Here is a 22,589-nt window from a genome sequence, read left to right as displayed (position 1 = left end):
CCGTTTGGGACTAGCGTGGCTGGAAAATTCCACCCAACAATTCACTTCTTTCCCTCCAAAAAAGTAAGAGGCTATTCCATACTTATATAAACTAAGTTTAATTCTTTGATACATTTTAAAAAGCGTACAATTAAATGTATAATAAAACTGTGTTAAAGTATATTTTCATTAAACAGTATTGTTTTACTCAGCCTCTCTTTTCTCTTAACCACAGGCTTTTAAAACCCATGCATCAAGTTATTACTACCTGATATACCACTTTTCAACTTTGATGGTGTCTTGCACTATTGGCTTTGGCCTGTCACCTTGTTTTTTTTTTCAATTTGAGGGAACACAGGAGGTCTCAATCTCTTTTATCATGAGTTTCGAAAAAAAGTAAATGAAAAAAAAAGAGTCAGGTCAACAATATGACAAAATGATTTTCCCTTTTGTCTGTTCATTTACATGGTTATGGCCAGGGCCACTGGCAAATAAACTTCACATTAGTTTTGTGGTTCAAAGTGGGATTATTCATCCTTTTTTTAAAAAAACTAAATCCGATGAAACAAAAGGAGGATTACTCAGGCTGCAAGCAGAGCTCACCACAAGCGGTTTCAGTATGAACTACAAGAATCCACCATGCCAGTAGTTCTCAAACCTTTTTTGTGCCAGGCTGTATTGTCTTAAACTTTCTTAGGTAGGTCTAACCGAAAAGTTCTCAGCCTCTCATCAGACAAAGGAGAACCAAGTAGGGGCTTGCTCTTCACTTTATCAGGGCAGTCACATTCTCAGTCACCCGCCTCCAGTCGACACAAGTGACATTTTAACAAGGCAGAAGCCATCTCACGGATGCTACGCTCCTAGAATTTGGCTTAAAGCAAGATCAATAAAACCTAGCTAAATATAAAGAATGTGTTTTCCACTTGACCACAAGTTCAAACTTATTTTTAAACATTAAACAACAATAAATAAAAGCCTAGAAAATTGAAGCAACAAAAAAGCTACAAATTCACAGCAAAGCAGTCAACATTAGACAGCAATATGAACATTTCAGCTGCCAATTCTAATGGAGGGCAAGCAGCTTTCAAATAATGGGCAGGATTCTCCAATCTCATCTGTGGCCACCCCGCTGCAAGTGAGAATGGAGAATTTGGCATTCCAGCAAAAGCTCCATTCACTTTCAGTGGCACCAGAAAATTGCCGCCACGAACGAGGATGGAGATTTTCAGCCGCAGATTGGCCTACTGTGCATTAGCAATCTTTCTAAATTATTTTTGGTATTTGTAGTTAAAAGTTATTCAGGAAAAATAAATTAAGGCACAATTGTACGTTTGATACAAGATACATAGAGAATATGACATAGAGCTCTTACCTTGACTTCAGGATATAGTGCGTAGCAAGTCAGCTCAAACCGAATCTGATCATTTCCCTGAAAAACAAATGAATAACTTTAAAGATAGTGGACAGCTGCACGCATGGCGTTGAGACGAGTTGGTGAACCAACTTCGATCAGGCCACTTTCAAAGTGACATACACAAATGCGCACGTGTCTAGGGCCTGAAGTTACACCAGGGTTGCCGACCCTCCGGGATTGGCCAGGAGTCTCCAGGAATCGATGGTTAACCTCCAGGACTGCTATGTGCAACCCAGGAGAAAAATCATTGGGACATTAAAAAATGATTGTTTTTGTTGTCATTTTCCTCCAATATTTCTCTTTACCAGATATGAAAATATTGAAAATGGTAAAAAGGCTATTTGGCTGACAGTCAAGCATCAGCATTGGGTAATGAGGCTTTTTGTTTCCCAATCAGTGTAGGAAGGCAGTGCATCACAAGGATGGATGTATTGGCTGACAAATAGCTAGAGCGTGAGGGGCAAATCATGTGATGAAACCTCCAGAAACACATTTAATCACAGTTGGCAACCTTAAATTATACTCTGGAATACTTGTGTGCAAAATGCTTAGAAATTGAAATGATTCACTCCATTACTTTAACAAAGGTGGTCACCCCCTTACTTTAAACAATTAAGTACTCCACAGTTTAGTGGGGGAGGGAAATTTCAGATCAATGCATCAAGATCCATGCACAAGTGTCCAACAGTGTAATTTCAGGGCCAGGTATTTAACAGATGGAAGAAATAAGCAATGCAAACTCTGGCCTCACCTGCCGCACAGCACATGATAATTAGGTAGCATCATCTGCTCAATAGTTTATTTGTAACATATTCATTAATGCTGAATGGTTAATAATATTGGCACCATCAGACTTGCCTCATTGTATTTTCTTGTTTTTAATCTGTAGCCAACTTGTTCAGCATTGTCTATGCTTTTAGTAGAATCACAACAGCAGCTTACAGAGGCAATTTGTTTTTTTCTCCTCCTGCAAGTCCCAAAACAGGCCCATCTGCTCCCCACAATACATCAACACCACAGATGGACAAACTCTTTACATCAAAACCATTCAGAGCAGCCTCAGGACAGCCTCCTCCGGTCTCATTACGAGAAAATGCTTTAGAGAGGACAGATATACCTGCTAATGTTGAAGGCTTAGATCAAAAAAGTTAATGCAATTACTCAATATAGGGAAGAAAATCCTGCTAAAATTATATGTTGGGAATGTACACTGAACGGGTACATTTTATTGTGCCTTTTGGCAAAAAAAGTCATTTAGCACTGTCAGAGCTCATCAGAGTCGAGGAAGAAAAGTCTGCCTCTCCGGCAAATAAAATGCAAGTACTAAATCAAAAAACCAGAAGAGTGGGTAGTAATTTTATATCCCTTAATTAGATACGATTGCTGAACTGCACAGAGAAGGAATATTCAGAACTGCGCATTAATGGCAACATTTAGCTTTAAACCCAATTAAATCAATTCTGATGCGATTTTAGCACTTTAAATTTATTTTAAAATCTTTTAACTTTAATATCTCTCTGCTCGTGTTGAATTTGGTTTAAATCTCTTTCTATATGGCTTAGACTGATATTAGTGGTGCCAGTTCTCAACACAAAGCTCTCACAGTCAGGATTTACTAGGACTCACTGAACGACCAGCAAGTTTACCTTCTTGTTGCTGCAAGTGACCTATGTTTTGGGAACTGGCACATCTTGCTCAATTTAGAAGTATCAGTCTCTAGTGTCAATCTGTACTGAATACTTTAAGATGCACAACACCGACACAAGCAAGACCATATCAGAACATGCAAGTAAAGCATTACAGTGGCAACTCAGAACTTTAATCTCTCAATCTTTGGGTTCTTAATCCCAACTGTGTTACAGGGAGGTGTCTAGTAAAGAGCAAGAGATGGGACGGCCAGGAGGATGCAGGAAGAAAAGGCTCACCTTTCTCTACTAAAATAATCAAATTCAGATCATTTCTTGGAAGTAGTTTCACAACATCAGGTTAAAGTCCAACAAGTTTATTTGGTAGCACAAGCTTTCAGAGCGCTGCTCCTTCATCAGATGAGTGACCCTGATGGAGCAGCGCTCCAAAATCTCGTGCTACCAAATAAACCTGTTGGACTTTAACCTGGTGTTGTGAGACTACTTACTGTGCCCACCCCAGTCCAACGCTGGCAACTCCACATCAGATCATTTATTGTTCATGCAATATTGCAACACACACATTTCCTACTGCATTAGTCTGCATTACTGTGAATCTATTTTTAACCTCAGGCGTTTTGGGTAGGCGGTTAGTGAGGGGTGGCGGGGGGAGATGTCGGGAGTTAGTAACTCAGGGTGAGAGGTAATGAGTGACTCGCCTGTTGTGTCAGAGGAAGAACTAGTGTATTTTAATTGATGAGCTCATCTGTATGCTGCCTGCCTTAAATGAACAGAATGCACCAGTTGGCCAGGGAGTTGAAGTTTAAATTTCGGCACCGGTTGGCATCAAAGAAAGGCTCAATGTCTAGAAGGTTAGGTGACAGGGAGGGTTTGAAGCCTGGGCAGCAGAGGTCTGCACTTTGCTTGTGGGGCCCAGAAGAACACACTTGAAACAACATTCAGATTGCTTCTTGTTGTCTTCAGCTGACAGTAAAGCAGCAGAATATTCCTCTGACTCGGGCCAGAGTTAAAATATCAGTCGGGGGCCCAATGTTATTAATGAACCACAACATAGATACTTAAATTGTCCAACCAACTTCATGCAGGATTTTTTGTTGGCCAGCCAAAAGGGAAGGCTAAAATCAGGATCAGTGCAAAACAGAAGGGAAATTGTGGAGCAAGTCACCAGTGCATTTTAACTACTCCCCTCCACCAAGATTTATGCTTTATGGATAGGATTAAAGTTGTAGCAGTGACTTTTCCTGGAAAAATAATCCACTGGCTGCAGAAAATGTTTTGATGCCCAGGGGATGCAACAAAAATGCTGCGTCGTTAGCCTTGCATTGCGGGATACACTGGACACATAGTGCCACCAAGTGGAGAGACAGAAAAACAGTTTCTCCTCATAAGGACATTATACCCATACCGACTCAACAGTAAAATTGCACTGCATATTCTTAACAGAAGCGCAAGTTGAATGTGTTTTAAAATGAAAATATCCACCACCCACGCCTACCAGAAATGTAGAAAATTGTCCTGGTATGGCTTCTCCACATATCCACTCCATCTGACGAAGGAGCAGTGCTCCGAAAGCTTATGGTATTTGCTACCAAATAAACCTGTTGGACTTTAACCTGGTGTTGTGAGACTTCTTACTGTTCTCCACCAAAAGCAGAAAAAAATCTAACCCGGACAATTACTACCCCATTAGTCTATCCTCAATCAAAGTGATGAAAAGTGTTGTCAACAGTGCTATCAAACAGCACTTACTCAGCAATAACCTGCTCACTCTGGGTTTCACCAATGCCACTCAGCTCCTGAGCTCATTACAGCCTTGGTCCAAACATGGACAAAAGAGCTGAATTCAACAGGTGAGGTGAAATTGACTGCCCTCGACATCAAGGCAGCATTTGACCAGGTGTGGAATTAAGGAGCCCTGGTAAAACTGGAGTTAATGGGAAGCACTGCTGTCACTGTGCGCCAGTGGTGGAGCGAGTGAATGTTTATTGTGGTGGATAAAGTGCCATGGACTACTTCAGTATCTGAGGATCTGTGATTGGTGCTGAACATTATGCAATGCAATGATCAGCAAACATTCCCACTTCTGACTTTATGACGGAGAGATCACTGATGAAGCAGCTGAAGATGGTTGGGCCTTTGACATTATCCTGGGGAAATTCTTACAGTGATGTCCCAGGACTGAGATGAATGACCTTCAACAACCACAACCATCTTCCTTCAAGCTAAATATGACTCCAACCTTTTTATGGAGAGGACATCCTAGGGCAATTATATACATTGCTGGTAGATGTATGGTGGATATTTCCATTTTAAAACACATTCAACTTGCGTTTTCTGTTGAGAATATGCAGCGTAATTTTACTGCTGATTGGTATGGGTATAGCGTCCTTATGAGATGAAACTGTTTGTCTGTCTCTCTTGCTTCAGTATAATTGCCTTAGAGTAGTGTCTTTCCCATGATATAACAGTGCCTACATTTTCAGAAACACTTCTATACTATACCCGAGAAGTAATTTGCCCATCCTGAGGTTGTCAAAAGTGGAATATAAAGGAATTGGTAAAGAGTTAGCTGGCATGGCACTGTACAGCCAAAACTAGCATTGCAAAGTCAAAACAGGGTGTCAATATATAAACATTGTAAGTGCCATTCATTGCAACTCATCATAATGTCAAGGACTGTCTGTAGGGGCATAGAGAACAAAAACAAGGAAATTTTAATAAACTTGCATAAAACACTAGTTCAGTCTCAACGTGGGTACTCTGTCCAATTCTGGGACCCACTCTTTAAGGAAGGGTGTGAAGGTATTAGAGAGAGTGCAGAAAAGATTCACGACAATGGTTGCACTGACGAGAAACTTCAGTTATGCAGATAGAACCTGGATCTGGTCTCCTTTGAGAAGAGAAGTTTGAGAGGGGAACTGATAGCGATATTCAAAATCATGAGGGATCTAAACAGAGTAGATAGGGAGAAACTATATCCATTAATGGTGAAGTTGAGAACTAGAGGATGCCAAATTAAGGAGATTCAGAAAAGAAGCAAAGGTGACAACTTTTTTGTTACCCAAAAACATGTTTTATCCAAAAAATTCAACCTGCTGGGATGGGTCAGCCACGGCCCCTTCACACATTCCCGACAATCTCGGCAAAGTCCAGCACATTACTTCCTAGGTAAGTCATTGACTGGTAAATATCTAAATGTGTGTTTATATCCAGGCAGTTCCAAGTTTAGGTCATGAACCTGATGTAGCTCTGCCCTGTGTTTATGCATACCAGAGAAGCCAGGTCCTGTACTAACAACTCTCATATTCAAATTTTTGCAGAGCGTGCATACATGCACAAGAAAAGAAATAGTAACCCTTTTCTGTACACTCTCCAAAGCCTCCACACCTTTATGGTGGTGTGGTCACTGAAACTGTACACAATATTCCAAGTATGGCCTAATTAAAGTGCTATACAGCTGCAACATGACTTGCCAATTGTTAGTGGTTTAATTGTCCACTACCATTCATGACTGGATGTTATAGCACAGCAGAGCTTAGAGCTGATTTGTTGGTTATGGGATTGTTTAGCTCTTGTCTATCGCATACTGCTTCTGCTGTTTGGCATGTAAGTAGTCCTGTGTTGTAGCTTCAAACACAAGATGGCCAGTGGCATTAGCTGGCACTCACTTCAAGTAATTGTCTGTGAAGAGGACACAAATTGTGCATAAATATATTACAACACAAAAATAAACAAATAATAATTATTTAAAAAGGACTGCTATGAATCCATTGTGTGGAGATGCCGGCGTTGGACTGGGGTAAACACAGTAAGAAGTTTAACAACACCAGGTTAAAGTCCAACAGGTTTATTTGGTAGCAAAAGCCACACAAGCTTTCGGAGCTCTAAGCCCCTTCTTGAGGCGAGTGGGAATTCTGTTCACAAACAGAGCTTATAAAGACACAGACTCAATTTACATGAATAATGGTTGGAATGCGAATACTTACAACTAATCAAGTCTTTAAGAAACAAAACAATGTGAGTGGAGAGAGCATCAAGACAGGCTAAAAAGATGTGTATTGTCTCCAGACAAGACAGCCAGTGAAACTCTGCAGGTCCACGCAACTGTGGGAGTTACAAATAGTGTGACATGAACCCAATATCCCGGTTGAGGCCGTCCTCGTGTGTGCGGAACTTGGCTATCAGTTTCTGCTCAGCGACTCTGCGCTTCGGGTAAGCGTTCTCCAAGGTGGACTTCGCAACACACGACAGCGCAGAGTCGCTGAGCAGAAACTGATAGCCAAGTTCCGCACTCACGAGGACGGCCTCAACCGGGATATTGGGTTCATGTCACACTATTTGTAACTCCCACAGTTGCGTGGACCTGCAGAGTTTCACTGGCTGTCTTGTCTGGAGACAATACACATCTTTTTAGCCTGTCTTGATGCTCTCTCCACTCACATTGTTTTGTTTCTTAAAGACTTGATTAGTTGTAAGTATTCGCATTCCAACCATTATTCATGTAAATTGAGTCTGTGTCTTTATAAGCTCTGTTTGTGAACAGAATTCCCACTCGCCTCAAGAAGGGGCTTAGAGCTCCGAAAGCTTGTGTGGCTTTTGCTACCAAATAAACCTGTTGGACTTTAACCTGGTGTTGTTAAACTTCTTACTATGAATCCATTGAACAGAGCTACTGTAACTATCTTATTCTAATTAAGCTTTTACCAGAGGGAAATGCTTCCTGTGGGGAAGAGAGGGAAAAGTTTTTTCACCTCTCTTATTTTGTTTGTTCCTCAAAGCCATTTGTTAAAACAGAGTAACTACATACAAGCATTTTGAGCCATCAGATGTTAACACAGATTGAAATAGAGAAAGATGCATTACTTCCTCTGGGGAAAGAGAGGAATAATACCTTTTAAAGCAAGTTACTATTAACTCACCTTTCCTGTGGCTCCGTGGGACACAAATTGAGCTTTTTCCTGTTTTGCAACCTTAACCTGACCTCTAGCAATACAGGGTCTTGCCAATGATGTGCCAAGTAAGTATCTGTCCTCATAAATAGCATTTGACTGCACCCATGGCCAGATGAACTCTTCTACAAATTCCTTTCGCAAATCTTCAATAAAAACCTGCAATCAAAGCACACATTTTTAGTTGTGAAGGTTTTTAAAAAAAGTGTAGTAGTGAAAACAGGCAGACAACCTGCTCCCCAATTTCTGCTAATGTCCCTCAGGTTGAACATCAATGTCAAGAGCTCACCCACTGTCCCTGATTAGATGGTTTTCCTGTTCCCCATCATTAATTGGCTTGGCCCTTATAAAGTGTCTGGAACACACCAGGCAGTATCAGGACCAAGAACCGAACCAGAAGCCAGACATACAAGTCCAAATTGAAAATTTGGCCCATGAGTTATCAGCAATGAAGAGTTTTTTTTGTTTATTTGTTAGAATAGATTTTCTTTCTCTACCAATTCCTGGATCTCATGGGGAAGTATCACAATTGTGATTCTGGCTGCTGGGAGTGGAAACAAGTTTCCCAAAATGTTGGTCTCCTTCCAGGGAAGCATCAATTGCCACACAACATATATTGCAATAAAACAAAAGATTGACAAATACAGCATTTGGAATTACAGTTTTGGCCCCCTTATTTAAGGATCTAAAGTTCCCTCGATTTAATCCTGGGATAAGGGGGTTGTCATACGAGGAGAGACTGAATAGAATAGGCCTATAGTCTTCGATTTTTGAAGAATGATAGGTGACATTATTGAAAAATATAACATTCTGAGAGTGCTTGACAGGGCAAATGTTGAGAGGCTCTTTCCCCCAGTTGGAGAGTAGAATAAGGGTTAAACTCTCAGGAAAAAGGGTTAACCATTTAGGACTAAGATGAGGAAGAATTTCTTAACTCAGTGTTATGAACCTTTGGAATTCCACCATGGTTGCTGAGAAATTTAAATTCAAAATAATTAAACAAATCTGAAATAAGAAGCTAGTACCAGTCATGGTGACCATGAAACTATCAGATTGCCAAAATGCCAGAGAGGAAAATCTGTCATCCTTAACAAATCAAAAGCTGGAAAATCTCAGCATGTCTGACAGCATCTGTGGAGAATCGAGCCAACATTTTGAGTCTGGATGACCCTTCGTCAGAGCTGAGGAGAAGGAAAATCGGACAAGATTTATACTATGAGGGTTGGGGGCGCTGTAATTGGACAAAGGAAATGTAAATGGTGATGATAAAGGTTGAGGAAGATGCTAAAAGCATCCATTAAGTGATCGGATTGTGTGAATGGCAGAACAAAGATATAGATTGTTAGGGGATTACCTGAGGAATGTGGCAGTTGAGCGGGGGTGGTTGGTTTGGAGACAAGATAAGAGCGAGATTTCAGAAGTGGAGAAATAAAAATCAGAATGAAAAAAGTGATAAAAATGGATGAATGAAAGAAATGAAAAAAAAATGGAAATGAAGTGAAGGTGGCGTTGTTGTACTAGATGTTCAGTCCGGAAGGTTCCTCCAGTTTTTGTTGGGCTTCACTTGAACATTGCAAAAGGTCGAGGATGGACATATGGATAGGAGGGCAGGGTGGTGTGTTGAAATGGTAAGTGACAGGAAGGTCTGGTTGCACATAGGCCGAAGGTGTTCTGCAAAGTGGTCACCTAGTCTGCATTTCATCACTCCAATGTAGAGTAGACCACATTGGGAACAGCAAGTGCTGTAGACCAGATTAAAGCACTGCCTTCCCTGTGAAGAGTGTTTGGACCTGGGATGGTGAGCAGATAGGGGGTATAAGGGCAGGTGTTGAACCTTCTACGATGGCATGGGAAGGTGCCGTGGGCAGATGGTAAAGCAATGGGTGTGATGGAGGAGTGGAGAAGGGTGTCCCGGATAGAACGGCCTCTGTGAAATGCTGACAGGGGGAGTGAGGGGAAGATGTGTTGAGTAGTGGCATCATGCTGAATTTGGCAGAAATGGTGGAGGATGATCCTTTGAATGCAGGGGCAAATTGGGTGAAAAATTAGGACAAGGGAGACTGTATCCTGGCTCTGGGAGGGAGGGTGGGTGTGAGAATAGTGGCTTGGGAGATAGATTGGACACGGTTGAGAGCCCTGTTACCCACAGTGGGTGAAAAACCACGATTTAGGGAGACATATCGGCAGCACTATTTTGGGAAGTGGCACCATTGGAACAGATGCAGCGGAGGTGAAGGAACTGTGAGAATGGGATAGAGTCCTTACAGGATACCTGTTCAGGGTTTTGTGAGAGATTTCCTAACTCTTAAGATCACAGCAATATGATTGACCCTTAAGTGTCCTCTAATCTGGCCAAGCAAGTCATTCAATTGTACTCAAGAAGGTGACTCACCACCACCCTCTTAAGAGTATTTAGGAATGGAGAATAAATCTTAGCTTTGCCAGCAACACTGCCTCTCGTTAATGCATTAAACAAAGTCAATATAGAATTACTTTACCTTTTCGGCTCCCAGAGATAATGCCTTCTTTCGAGCAGCTTCAAAATCTTCATCCTGTCCTACGTTAGCCTATTTGTGATGAGAAAGAGAACAAATTATTATATTTACTTAGAAAGATTTTTAATTTAACACTCCACAGATCAAAAGGTTAATGAAAGTTGTTCCTGACATTGGGACATCTAAAGACACCACTCAATATTACAAGATTTGAACTTTCAGCCTATTAAAATTCATCCTTTAGGAATAGCAATCCTACCATCTTTCATTCCAGCTTTATTATAAATCCAGTAGCTTGGCCTTAATCATCCTAACTGGCAGCCTGCCTCTATAAAATACTTCCTGCTTTCAGCCTTAAACTTGAACTTCACATCCCTGAACCTGTGCCCTTTTATTCACTTTTCAAAATTTCCCATATTGCATGATGTAACATTTGAGCAACTAAACACAGATGTACCAACTACAGTGAACAAAACAAGGGGCTAGATTATTTTGGACTAACCGGGATTTCATCACTAGTCAGAGAAGCGGCAAGGAACTCCCAATTCCATGGGGAAGGCCTGATGATACTTCGGTCCTTCCCTGGGATTCAAGCCCAACAGTAAAAGTCCTGCCTGCCAAGAACTGCCAACCAATCAGAAGCTGGGAATTCTTCATTGCTCATCAGCACCACTGGGAGAGCAATGTACCCATCAGAGGCCTAGGATCAGAAAGGAAACCAGGCCACAGATGAATGAAGGCAAGATCCAGGTAACAGAAAAAAGGCAGCTGTATAAAGGCAAAGGCAGGGGTGACGCTCAGCAGGCTTGGCCATTTCCAATACTGGGTCCCTGAAGGAGCACCTTGAATGCCACTGGCCTACCCAGCAGGGTTTGTTGGGTAGTGTTCAGGAGGCATGGGAAAGCCATGTGGCTCCTAGTTAATCCCTGGACTACCATCTAATTGTGGTAGATTTAGGAATAATGGGTATCGATTGACTCATTCATGAGCCTAATTAACTTCCCACTATTGGCAGCTGGGAAACCCATGTCAACCTCTTCTGCCCTCTGATTTAATCAGGGCTGTTGCCAGGAGACTGACTTGAGGCCTTTTCTGCAATTAAGTTTTTATTCATTCATTCGTGGGACATGGGCATCGCTGGCTGGCCAGCATTTATTGCCCATTCCTAGTTGCCCTTGAGAATGCGGTGGTGAGCTGCCTTCTTGAATCATGATGTGGAGATGCCGGCGTTGGACTGGGGTAAACACAGTAAGAAGTTTAACAACACCAGGTTAAAGTCCAACAGGTTTATTTGGTAGCAAAAGCCACACAAGCTTTCAGGATAAGAGCTCCGAAAGCTTGTGTGGCTTTTGCTACCAAATAAACCTGTTGGACTTTAACCTGGTGTTGTTAAACTTCTTACTTCTTGAATCATTGCAGTCCATGTTCTGTGGCTTGACCCTCAATGCCATTAGGGAGGGAATTCCAAGATTTTGACCCAGCGACTGCGAAGGAACGGCGATATATTTCCAAGTCAGGATGGTGAGTGGCGTGGAGGAGAACTTTAGGTGGTGGTGTTCCCATTTATCTGCTGCCCTTGTCCTTCTAGATGGAAGTGGTCGTGGGTTTGGAAGGTGCTGTCTAAGGATCTTTGGTGAATTGCTGCAGTGCATCTTGTAGATAGTACACACTGCTACTACTGAGCGTCCGTGGTGGAGGGATTGAATGTTTGTAGATGTGTTGCCAATCAAGCGGGTTGCTTTGTCCTGGATGGTGTCAAGCTTCTCGAGTGTTGTTGGAGCTGCACCCATCCAGGCAAGTGGGGAGTATTCCATCACACTCCTGACTTGTACCTTGTAGATGGTGGACAGGCTTTGGGGAGTCAGGAGGTGAGTTACTCACCGCAGTATTCCTAGCTTCTGACCTGCTCTTGTAGCTACTGTGTTTATGTGGTGAGTCCAGTTGAGTTTCTGGTCAATGGTAACCCCAAGGATGTTGACAGTGGGGGATTCAGTGATAATTACACCATTGAATGTTAACCGGCAGTGGTTAGAGTGTCTCTATTGGTGATGGTCATTGCCTGGCATTTGTGTGGCGCGAATGTTATTTGCCACTTGTCAGCCCAAGCCTGGATATTGTCCAGACCTTGTTGCATGTGAACATGGACTGCCTCAGTAACTGAGGAGTCACGAATGGTGCTGAACATTGCGCAATCATCGGCGAACATCCGATGGTCATTGATGAAGCAGCTGAAGATTGTTGGGCCTAGGACATTACCCCGAGGGACTCCTGCAGAGACATCGTGGAGCTGAGATGGCTGACCCTCCACAACCACAACCATTTCTTATGTCCCAGGTATGACTCCAACCAGCGGAGAGTTTGCCTCCTGATACCCATTGATTCCAGTTTTGCTAGGGCTCCTTGATGCCACACTTGGTCGAATGCAGCCTTGATGTCAAGGGCTGTCACTCTCACCTCACCTCTGGAATTCAGTTCTTTTGTCCATGTTTGAACCAAGACTGTAATGAGGTCAGGAGCTGAGTGACCATGACGAAACCCAAACTGGGTGTCACTGAGCAGGTTATTGCTGAGCAGGTGCTGCTTGACAGCACTGTTGATAGCCCCTTCTATCACTTTACTGATGATTGAAAGTAGACTGATTGGGCGGTAATTGGCCGGGTTGGATTTGTCCTGCTTTTTGTGTACAGGACATGCCTGGCCAATTTTCCACATTGTAGGGTAGATGCCAGTGTTGTAACTGTACTGGAAGAGCTTGGTCTAGTGGCCTAACCGCTATGGTTACTGCCATGACTGGTTGCATTAAATCCAGTCCAAATTATCTGAATCTGCTATCACAGCAGGAGATACAAGATACTTTAAGTTTGAAAGAGTTTCATTTGCCATTGAAGTAGAGTACAGCAGTTTCATGTTTTACTGAAACACTGAAGATTCTGGAGAGTAGCTTAGAATGCAGGTTATCAAGGGATTATTTTGAAGGAACTCACCTGCAGCCAGCAACAAGGCTGCCTGAATTTAACTGGTCACTCACCATGAGACACAGGCAGACCCTACCCATCCCCACTAGCGAAATACAGTGGAGGCAAAGAGCACAGTGCCCCTGTTATGGCACCCAATTCCACCCTCACCCCTCTCCAGCCATGGTAGCCTCCTCTAGGCTGGGGACATACATAATTCCAGCCATTGTCATTGTCACCTGTGGCAAAACAATCTAGCTCACAAGCAACTGTAATGACATTGATTTTGGATTGATAACCACTTACATGGGACTGCAATTGTGAATAAATTGCCACCTTCAGTGCTACAAAGATCGGAAATGGTGGCAATTTTGGAATTAGAGACCTAGAAATTCTGGTATGCTATCCTGGGAGTGATATCAGGGTTATACCCATTGCTGACCCAAAACTTGTGGATCCAATGAAAGGGTCCGCAATGGCATACTTTTGGCAGCATGGTGGGGGTGGGTGAGCAGCAGGGGAGTGATGTCCAAATCAAACCTTCAGTAAAGCTATTAGAATCATCATTAGCAGGTGACTGAATGGTGTGGGAACACCATTAGAGAGCATCTTTAAAAAGAAGCTCATGCCCCTTCCATCACCCCACCCTGATCTTTGGGCATTCAGGCAACAACCTTTCCTCCAGCTCCATATATGTGACCTGTTTCCACCCATCAAGACAGCAAAGTGCCTCATCTCACTTGACTTTCCAGCCTCAAGCTCCCTTTAACAATGTGGACACAAGGTACTCCCAGCATAAAGAATCACACTCTGGGGGCTTGCTCCTTTGGCATTCGTCACTTTGTTTCGATAAGCAGGTAAGAACAGTGCATGGATGAGAAAGCAGAAATAGAGAAACTTCAAAAGTAACACATTGGCTGTGAATTAATTAAACTGAATTTAGAAAATTTAATTTCCCCCTCCCAATTCTCTCCCCTCTCCTAGTTTCTCTAATCCATAAATTGTCTATAATTAAGAGGGTAAATTAGCAAATAGGCAAAGGGCTACAGCTACCCTTCCACTACCACCCCCCCTACCTGCAATGCATCAAGTAGAATCATAGATTCTAGATCTTCCTTGCTGCCATCAGACTTTTGAATAGATCTACCTCGCATTAAGTTGATCTTTCTCTATACCCTAGCTATGACTGTAACGCTACATTCTGCAATCTCTCCTTTCCTTTTCTACAAGAATGGTATGCTTTGTCTGTATAGTGCGCACGAAAAAATACTTTTCACTGTATATTAATACATGTGACAATAATAAATCAAATCAAATCTCTACAGCGCAGAAGGAGACCATTTGGACCATCGAGCCTGCACCAACAACAATCCCTACGAGGCCCTATCCCTGTAACTCCACATATTTACCCTGTGAATGCCCTGACACTAAGGGGCAATTTACCATGGCCAATCAACCTACATCCTTTTAGACCATGCTGCAAGGGAAACCACCTTATTCTGATAGTAGTGGAGGAGTGAGGGGAGGCCATCTCATAGTATCCCGACAGTGCAGAAGGAGGCCATTCGGTCCATTGAGTCTGCACTGACCACAATCCCCATAACCGTACTTATTTACCCTACTAATCACCTGACACTAAGGCCAATTTAGCATGGCCAATCAACCTAACCTGCACATCTATGTTTCTATCGTAATAGGATGGAGGGTTATAGGTAGGTCTAGAAGGTAGGGATGTGTTCGGCACAACTTGTGGGCCAAAGGGCCTGTTTGTGCTGTAGTTTTTCTATGTTTCTATCTTTGGACTGTGGGAGGAAACCAGAGCACCCCTAGGAAACCCACAGAGACACGGGGAGAATGTGCAGACACCACACAAACAGTGACCCAAGCCGGGAATCAAACCCTGGTCCCTGGTGCTGTGAGGCAGCAGTGTTAACCACTGTGCCGCCCCTGTACCAATGAAGTAATTAATACTTTTTCTTAGCACTTTATAGGCTCACAAATGTTTTCTCCTTTGAAAGAATGCATGCAATTTCTGCATTCAGCATTTTCTTTCAATTTATATAAAGAACAAGGGCTTGTTTCGGACTGTGTATCTTTTTGTATTGATAGATTGGCTGAACACAGGCTATTATTGAACCTGCTAAAGAGAAGTTGTGCACCAGGTGGCACTCTAGTTTCAAGAAGCTTTTGGAAAACTTCCTTAAGGTCAAGTATCCTTTAGCCAAAACCCTCGGGGCTAATTGCATTTTGGATTTCAAATAATTATGGTTTTTTGATACTGCATATAAACTTGCATTACGATAGCCTAAGCTAACTATAGTCTAAAGTGAATAAAATGGCTAGAAAAGTCAGATGTATCACTGAATAATACATACCAGGTATTTGAAAAGGTGCAGTGAGGGCAGCACGGTGGCAGAGTGGTTAGCATTGCTGCCTCACAGTGCCAGGGACCCGGGTTCAATTCCAGCCTCAGTCCCTGTCTGTGCAGAGTCTGCACGTTCTCCCCGTGTCTGTGTGGGTTTCCTCCAGGTGCACCGGTTTTCTCCACAGTCCGAAAGACATGCTGGTTAGGTGGATTGGCCATGCTAAATTGCCCCTCAGTGTACCCGAACAGGTGCCGGAGTGTGGCAACTAGGGGATTTTCACAGTAACTTCATTGCAGTAAGCCTACTTGTGACTAATAAATAAACTTTAACTTTAACTAAATAACTAGACTTCCGGCACTAGAGGTCAATGAGGTTCAAAATAAAGTGTGGTGTTTGGATGTTTTCGGATTTATGGGTGAAGGATACTCGAGCTGTAGTGTGTTGGTTTCAAAGAATATGTAGTGGAAATTGGTTGGCAGAATCATCCTCAGCAACTCCTTGCTGATTACAATCGAATTGTTCCACTAACAAATGTAACTATTTTCTGCCTGAAAATTGTTTTGTCTTAATATTTTATTGACTGCTACTAACTTGTAGCTTAAATGGTTTCTTCTGACAAGTCTTATACATTTTATCTTGCACCAGAAGAATATTAAACTGCTATCTCCTGCATCTTTTTTCCAAGAATCAACGAAGAAGCCGAAAAATTGAAACATTGGTAGTAGAGATACCATAAACCTTACTTAAAGTAGCTATTTACAGACCCGAACCTGGTCAATGGACTTCAATAAGTGAAAAGAACAAAAGAGCATGAGAACCTCTTCTCCTTTTCAAAATGCTGACAAGGTGACCTTTTCTAGCCACTTGAACAGGCAGACTGGGCATCAGTATAATGTTTCATCTGAAAGATGGTGTTTCCAACATTGCAGCACTCCCTTGGTATTGCAATGAAGGAGAAGCATTAATTTTGAAAGAATAGGATTTAAAGAAGGTGCAATCCAATTGATCATCAAGCCACACCTTCAACCTATCATTCTGCGAAAGTTTAAAACCCTTGTCCTCAGCATAAACATGATTTGGGGGTGGGGGAGCAGGGGGTTGATCCATTGGATTCCTACTCTAATCTACCCAACTGCAATTTTAAATTACAGGTGGCAGAAAACTCTGTCAAAAACCAGTGGGGGTCCTTCTTTAAGCATGTTAATCAGTACCAGTTACATAATTGAAGCCAATCATGCAACCAGTCGGGTAGAATTTTAAGGATGGCAAGTGATCAGCCCTCACATCCCAGGAGTCGGCGCATAACACGCTACTGCCAACTCTCGGAAGCCCACTGTCATGTCTTGCTTATTTGAATGCAGTGGGCTTGGAAGAAAGTCTCACCTGTGATGGCTGTTGGCCAATCCGTTTGGCTGACAGCTCTCCAACCCAGCCAGGCACAGCGCTGCAGGGGCCAGAAGCGACATTACAGCGCTCTGCCTGGAACCAAGTCCCAGGACTGCTGGAAAGGCAAGTGGGATCATGACAACAGGTGGAGTGAGTGGTAGGCTCAGAGCTCCAAGGTCCCGGGGGAAGCACACCCCAACTTTGAAGGACCCTGCAGATTGAGGTGCTCCCCCCGCCCTCCTTCCCACCCAAGAGGGAGGCAAGTTTTCCCACCCTACCTGCCCACCACCCAAAGAATTGAGGCTGGGTGAGAAACGGTCTCAATGGATGAAGGTGAACCCTGCCCGCCCAAGCGTGAAATTGCACCTGGCTTTGGGCAGGCTGGCTCACAAGGGGAATCCCATCCATTCAATTTTACATTTTCACCCCTAACCTTGGGAGAGTGTAAAAATTCATCCCATAGCATGAGCTTCCCAGCTAAGCCAAAGCTATCAAGAAATGGACCCAAGGCCAGGTAAGATAAGGGGCGAGATTCTCCGGCCTCCCGGCTATGAGTTTCCCAGTGGTGCAAGCCAACGTGCTGTTTGCTGGCGGTGGGATTCTCTAGTCCCGGCAATGTCAATGGGATTTCCCACTGATATCATAACACGCGGCTGCAAAACCTGTGAGTGGGGATGTGCTGTTGGCAGGACCAGAGAATCCCACAGATGTGAACAGCCTGAGAATTCCAGCCAATAATTTTTTTTAGAAGTTTTATTGGGGTTCAGGTGAAACAAAAGCGCCCCTTTGTGCTCAGAAGGACACAGTGGACTTTCACTGTGCCAGCCTTCCCTTTCACTCACTCAACTGTTAGGCCCCTCCTGAAGAATTGCACTAATGCCAGAACCTTGCTTCTGGTTACTTGCAGTGGCCTCCCATCAACTAATTTCAATGGTCAGGCAATTTTAAAAAATTACTCCATTCTTAAAGTTGCAAAGCCAAAGTTCAGAGTGGACCAAGCAAACCCAAATCCATTCCTTGCTTGCTCCAAAAACAAAATTCAAATTCCAATTGAATCCAATTCACGGTCCCCACAAGTTCTGTTGATGAGGCATTCTGCCAGATGACTCTGACAGTCTGCTCAGAGAACCATCCGACAGGAGCCACCATCTCCATTTCCCGAAGGGCCTCTAGGATGTTATGTGCAGACCACTTCCTCATGGGCTTATGGTCAGACATTTGTTTTTCATTTTTTTTACTCCATTCTTAAAGTTATAAAGCTAATGCTCAGAGTGGACCGGGAATTCATTCCTTGCTTGCTCCAAAAACCAAATTCAAAATCCAATTCATGGTCCCCAACAGAGAGACAAACAATATCCAAGCTGACAAAATAAGGCATTGCACCCCATTTTGAGCTTGATCTGATACTTGATCTTAGTCAAATGGCGGAGGGTAGGCAATTGCAGACTTAGGACATTAGCCAACTCTATGGTGTCAATAGCCTGGCTATTAAAATACCTTTGGTATTTTAACTGGTCCCACTGCCACTCTTGATCAGGCTAGCTACTCACTGGGCCACATTTCCACCCTGGAATTAAAATTACTCCTGCTAAACTTGATTTATAGTGGTATCAGCCTATTCCTCAAGCACATGCAAAACAAAGAAAAATCAAAACAGAGAAGAGTGCATTAACATTGGGAATGCTCCTGAAGTAAGACTTCAAGAGAAAATTTAAAAATTTTATTCTTGATAAAAGAAATGATAAAATGAGGATTTCAACAGGATTATTCTTCAGACCAGTGGAATTTATTTTCCAAATGTATTAAAAAATACTGATTGAGGTTATTAATAGCAAAAAGAACAGATGTTGATGACTCTATACATACATGGTAATGTGTTATACTTAGCCAATATTCATTGAAAAGGATCACATTTCATCTCCTTGAAGTGCTTGTAAGTTAAGACTATAGATACGCAAAAACAGCTAGTGAGTATCATAGAATCTACAGTGCAGAAGGAGGCCATTTGACCCATCAAGCCTGCACCGACAACAATCGCACCCAGGTACTGTCCTATCCCCGTAATCCCACACCCTCCTCATCCCCCTGACATTAAGGGGCAATTTATCATGGCCAATCAACCTAACCCACACATCTTTGGACTGTGGGAGGAAACCGGAGGAAACCCACGCAGACACGGGGAGAACGTACAAACTCCACACAGACAGTGACCCAAGCCAGGAATCGAACCCAGATCCCTGGCACTGTGAGGCAGCAGTGCTAACCACTGTGCCATCATGCGCCCCAAATAGAATACTAGGGAATAGACAAGCCAATTCTTGGTCTATCAAAGGAGGAAAAGAGAAACAGGAAACCACAGATAACATAACTTATGATAAATATTCATTTGTATCATATTCTGCATACTTTACAGCTATTTCCAGCTGGAGTAGTTCAGACAGCATGATATCACTGTCAAACTGCCTTAATCCACTCCTTTTTCAAAATTTAATAGTTTTAATGTTTTTGCTTTTCTACTTTTGTAAAAATGAACACATTGGGGATCCTATATAACAAGGGAAAGAAGACATTGGTAGGAGTAGTGTGTATACCCCCAAACAGTAGCCATACTATAGGAAAGGGTATAAATCAGAAAATCATAGGAGCGTGCAAAAAGAATAGTGCAATACTTATGGCTGACTTTACTCTTCATGTTGATCAGGTTAATCAAGTTGGAAAGGGTAGCTATGACAACAAATTCACAGAGGTCAGAATTTTCCCGTCCCACCCGCCACGGGAATCGCCATTGACCTCAGATGGGATTTTTCGGTCTTGGGGCGAGTGTGGCCAAAAGTCCTGCCCATTGTGCATTAGGGATAGTTTCCTAGAGCAATATGTCATGGAGCCAAACAGGGAACAGGCTATCTTGGATCTGGTAATGTGTAATGAGGGAGGTTTGATAAGTAACCTCAGAGTAAAAAATCCCCTAGGAAGTAGTGACCATGACATGTTAGAATATAATATTCAGTTTGAGAGTGAGAAACTTGGGTCGGAAACAACTGTGTTTAACTTAAATAAAGGAAATTACAATGAAAAGAGGATAGGGTTAGCTAAAATGGAGTGGGCAGATAGATTAGCAGGAAAGACAGTAAGCAAGCAGTGGGAGACATTTAAGGAAGTAGTTCATAACTCTCAGCAAAAATATATCCCAGTAAGAGGAAAGATTCTAAGAGAAGGATAAACCAACCATGGTTAACCAAAAGGTTAAGAGGAGCAATAAGTTGAAAGAAAAAGCATAGGAGGCCCCAAGGACTGGGATAAATTCAGAATCCAGCAAAGGAGGACCATAAAGATAATAAAGAGAGAAAATTATCTATGAGGGGAAACTACTGAGGAATATAAAAACTGACAATAAAAGCTTCTTTAAATATATAAACAGGAAGAGAAAGGTCAAAGTGAACATTGGCACTTTAGAAAATGAATCTGGGGAGTTAATTATGGGGACAAGGAAATTTGGTAGAACAAGCTTTCGGAGTCTCGCTCCTTCTTCAGGTGAGTGAGGAGTTGTGTTCACAAACAGGGCATATATAGACACAAACTCAATTTACAAGATATTGGTTGGAATGTGAGTCTTTACAGGTAATCAAGTCTTAAAGGTACTTTAACCTGATGTTCTTACTGTGCTTACCCCAGTCCAACGCCGGCATCTCCACATCATGAACAAGGAAATGGCAGAGGACTAAAACAGATATTTTGCATCAGTCTTTCGGGGGAGGAACTAAGTACCATCACTAGAAAAGTAGTATTAGACAAACTAATTGGGCTAAAGCCCTGATGGCTTGCATCCTAGGATTCTAAAAGAAGTAACTACAGAGATAGTGGATGCATTTGTTGTAATTTTCAAAAACCCTTGGATTCTGGAGAAAAAGCGGCTAACTATAGGCTGATTAGCCTAATATCTATTGTTGGAAAAATGTTGGAATCAATTATTAAGGGAGTAATAGCAGCATGTTTGGAAAATCATAATCTTATCAAGCAGAATCAGCATGGCTTCATTAAATCATGTCTGACTAATTTATTAGAATTTTTCAAGGAAGTCTCAATCAGAGTGGATAGAGGTGAATCAGTAGTATGTGTTTTATTTGGAAATCCAGAAGGCATTCAACAAGGTACCTCACAAAAGGTTAAGTCATAAGATAAGAGCCCATGATGTTGGAGGTAGTGTATTGGCATGGACAGAGAATTGGCTAATGGGCAGGAAACAGCAAGTGGGGATAAGGGGTTCCTTTTCAGGTTGGTGGCCTGCAACTAATGGGGTTCACACAGTAAGAAGTCTCACAACACCAGGTTAAAGTCCAACAGGTTTATTTGGTAGCAAAAGCCACTCCACCTTTAACCTGGTGTTGTGAGACTTCTTACTGTGTTTACCCCAGTCCAACACCGGCATCTCCACATCAGGACTAGTGGGGTTCCACAGGGACCAGTGCTGGGACCACAACTATTGACAATATACATAAATGACTTGGAGGAAGTGAGTGAATGTACTGTAGCCAAATTTGCAGACATCACAAAAATAGATGGAAAGGCAAGTTGCGAGAGGGATACAAACAGTTTACAAAGAGATATTGATAGGTTAAGTAAGTGGCAAAATGTTGGCAAATGGGGTATAATGTGGGAAAATGTGAAGTTGTTCATTTTGGATGGAGAACAAAAGAACAGAGTATTATTTAAATGGAGAAAAACTGCAAAAGGTTGTAAAACAAAGGGACTTGGGGATACTTGTGTACAAACAACAGAATGCTAGCACATAGGTACAGCAGGTAATCATGAATAATGAAATGTTGGCCTTTATTTCAAGGGGGTTCTAGTACAAGAGTAGGGCAGTCTTGCTGCAACTGTACAAGGTACTGGTGAGACCACATCTGGGATACTGTCCCCTTATTGAAGGAAAGATATTGGACGAGATTCTCTGGCCTCCCAGCTGCATGTTGCCCTCCAGCAAGAGGTGCCGCATTGTTTGCTAGTGATGAGATTCGCTGGTCTCGCCACTCTCAATGCGAATTCTCATTGACGTAACCCCACGCCGGCAGGAAACCCGCAGGAGAATTCCAGCCATTATTTAATTGGAGGCAGTTTAGAGAAGGTTCACTAGGATGATCCGTGGCATGTCCACTTCGGAAGAAATAATAGTAAATTGGAATATTATTTAAATGGAGAAAAATTACATCATGCTACTGTGCAGAGGTGGGGACCTGGGGGTCCTTGTGCATGAATCACAAAAACTCAGTCTGCAGGTGCAGCAGGTGATCAAGAAGACGAATGGAATGTTGGCCTTTATCGCGAGGGGGATAGAATATAAAAGCAGGGAGGTCTTGCTGCAACCGTACAAGGCACTGGTGAGGCCGCAACTGGAGTACTGTG

At 42.6% G+C, this 22,589-nt stretch overlaps 1 protein-coding gene across 2 annotated transcripts in view; it reads right to left on the bottom strand.

The window, feature by feature from the left end:
* Positions 1-22,589, bottom strand: part of ass1 (argininosuccinate synthase 1) — a 138,801-nt gene that overhangs the window by 105,046 nt on the left and 11,166 nt on the right. For both annotated transcript variants that reach the window (XM_078226298.1, XM_078226297.1), the window contains exons 3-5: positions 10,487-10,555; positions 7,959-8,147; positions 1,352-1,408 (exon numbers count right to left, since the gene is read on the bottom strand). In XM_078226298.1, the coding sequence (XP_078082424.1) occupies positions 1,352-1,408; positions 7,959-8,147; positions 10,487-10,555 (315 nt within the window). The remainder of the gene's footprint in view (positions 1-1,351; positions 1,409-7,958; positions 8,148-10,486; positions 10,556-22,589) is intronic.

Source organism: Mustelus asterias, chromosome 13 (assembly GCF_964213995.1).
Source record: "Mustelus asterias chromosome 13, sMusAst1.hap1.1, whole genome shotgun sequence".
Lineage (NCBI taxonomy): Eukaryota > Metazoa > Chordata > Chondrichthyes > Carcharhiniformes > Triakidae > Mustelus > Mustelus asterias.
The sequence above is the reverse complement of the archived record's forward strand: the minus strand, read 5'-3'. Positions and strand labels throughout refer to the sequence as shown.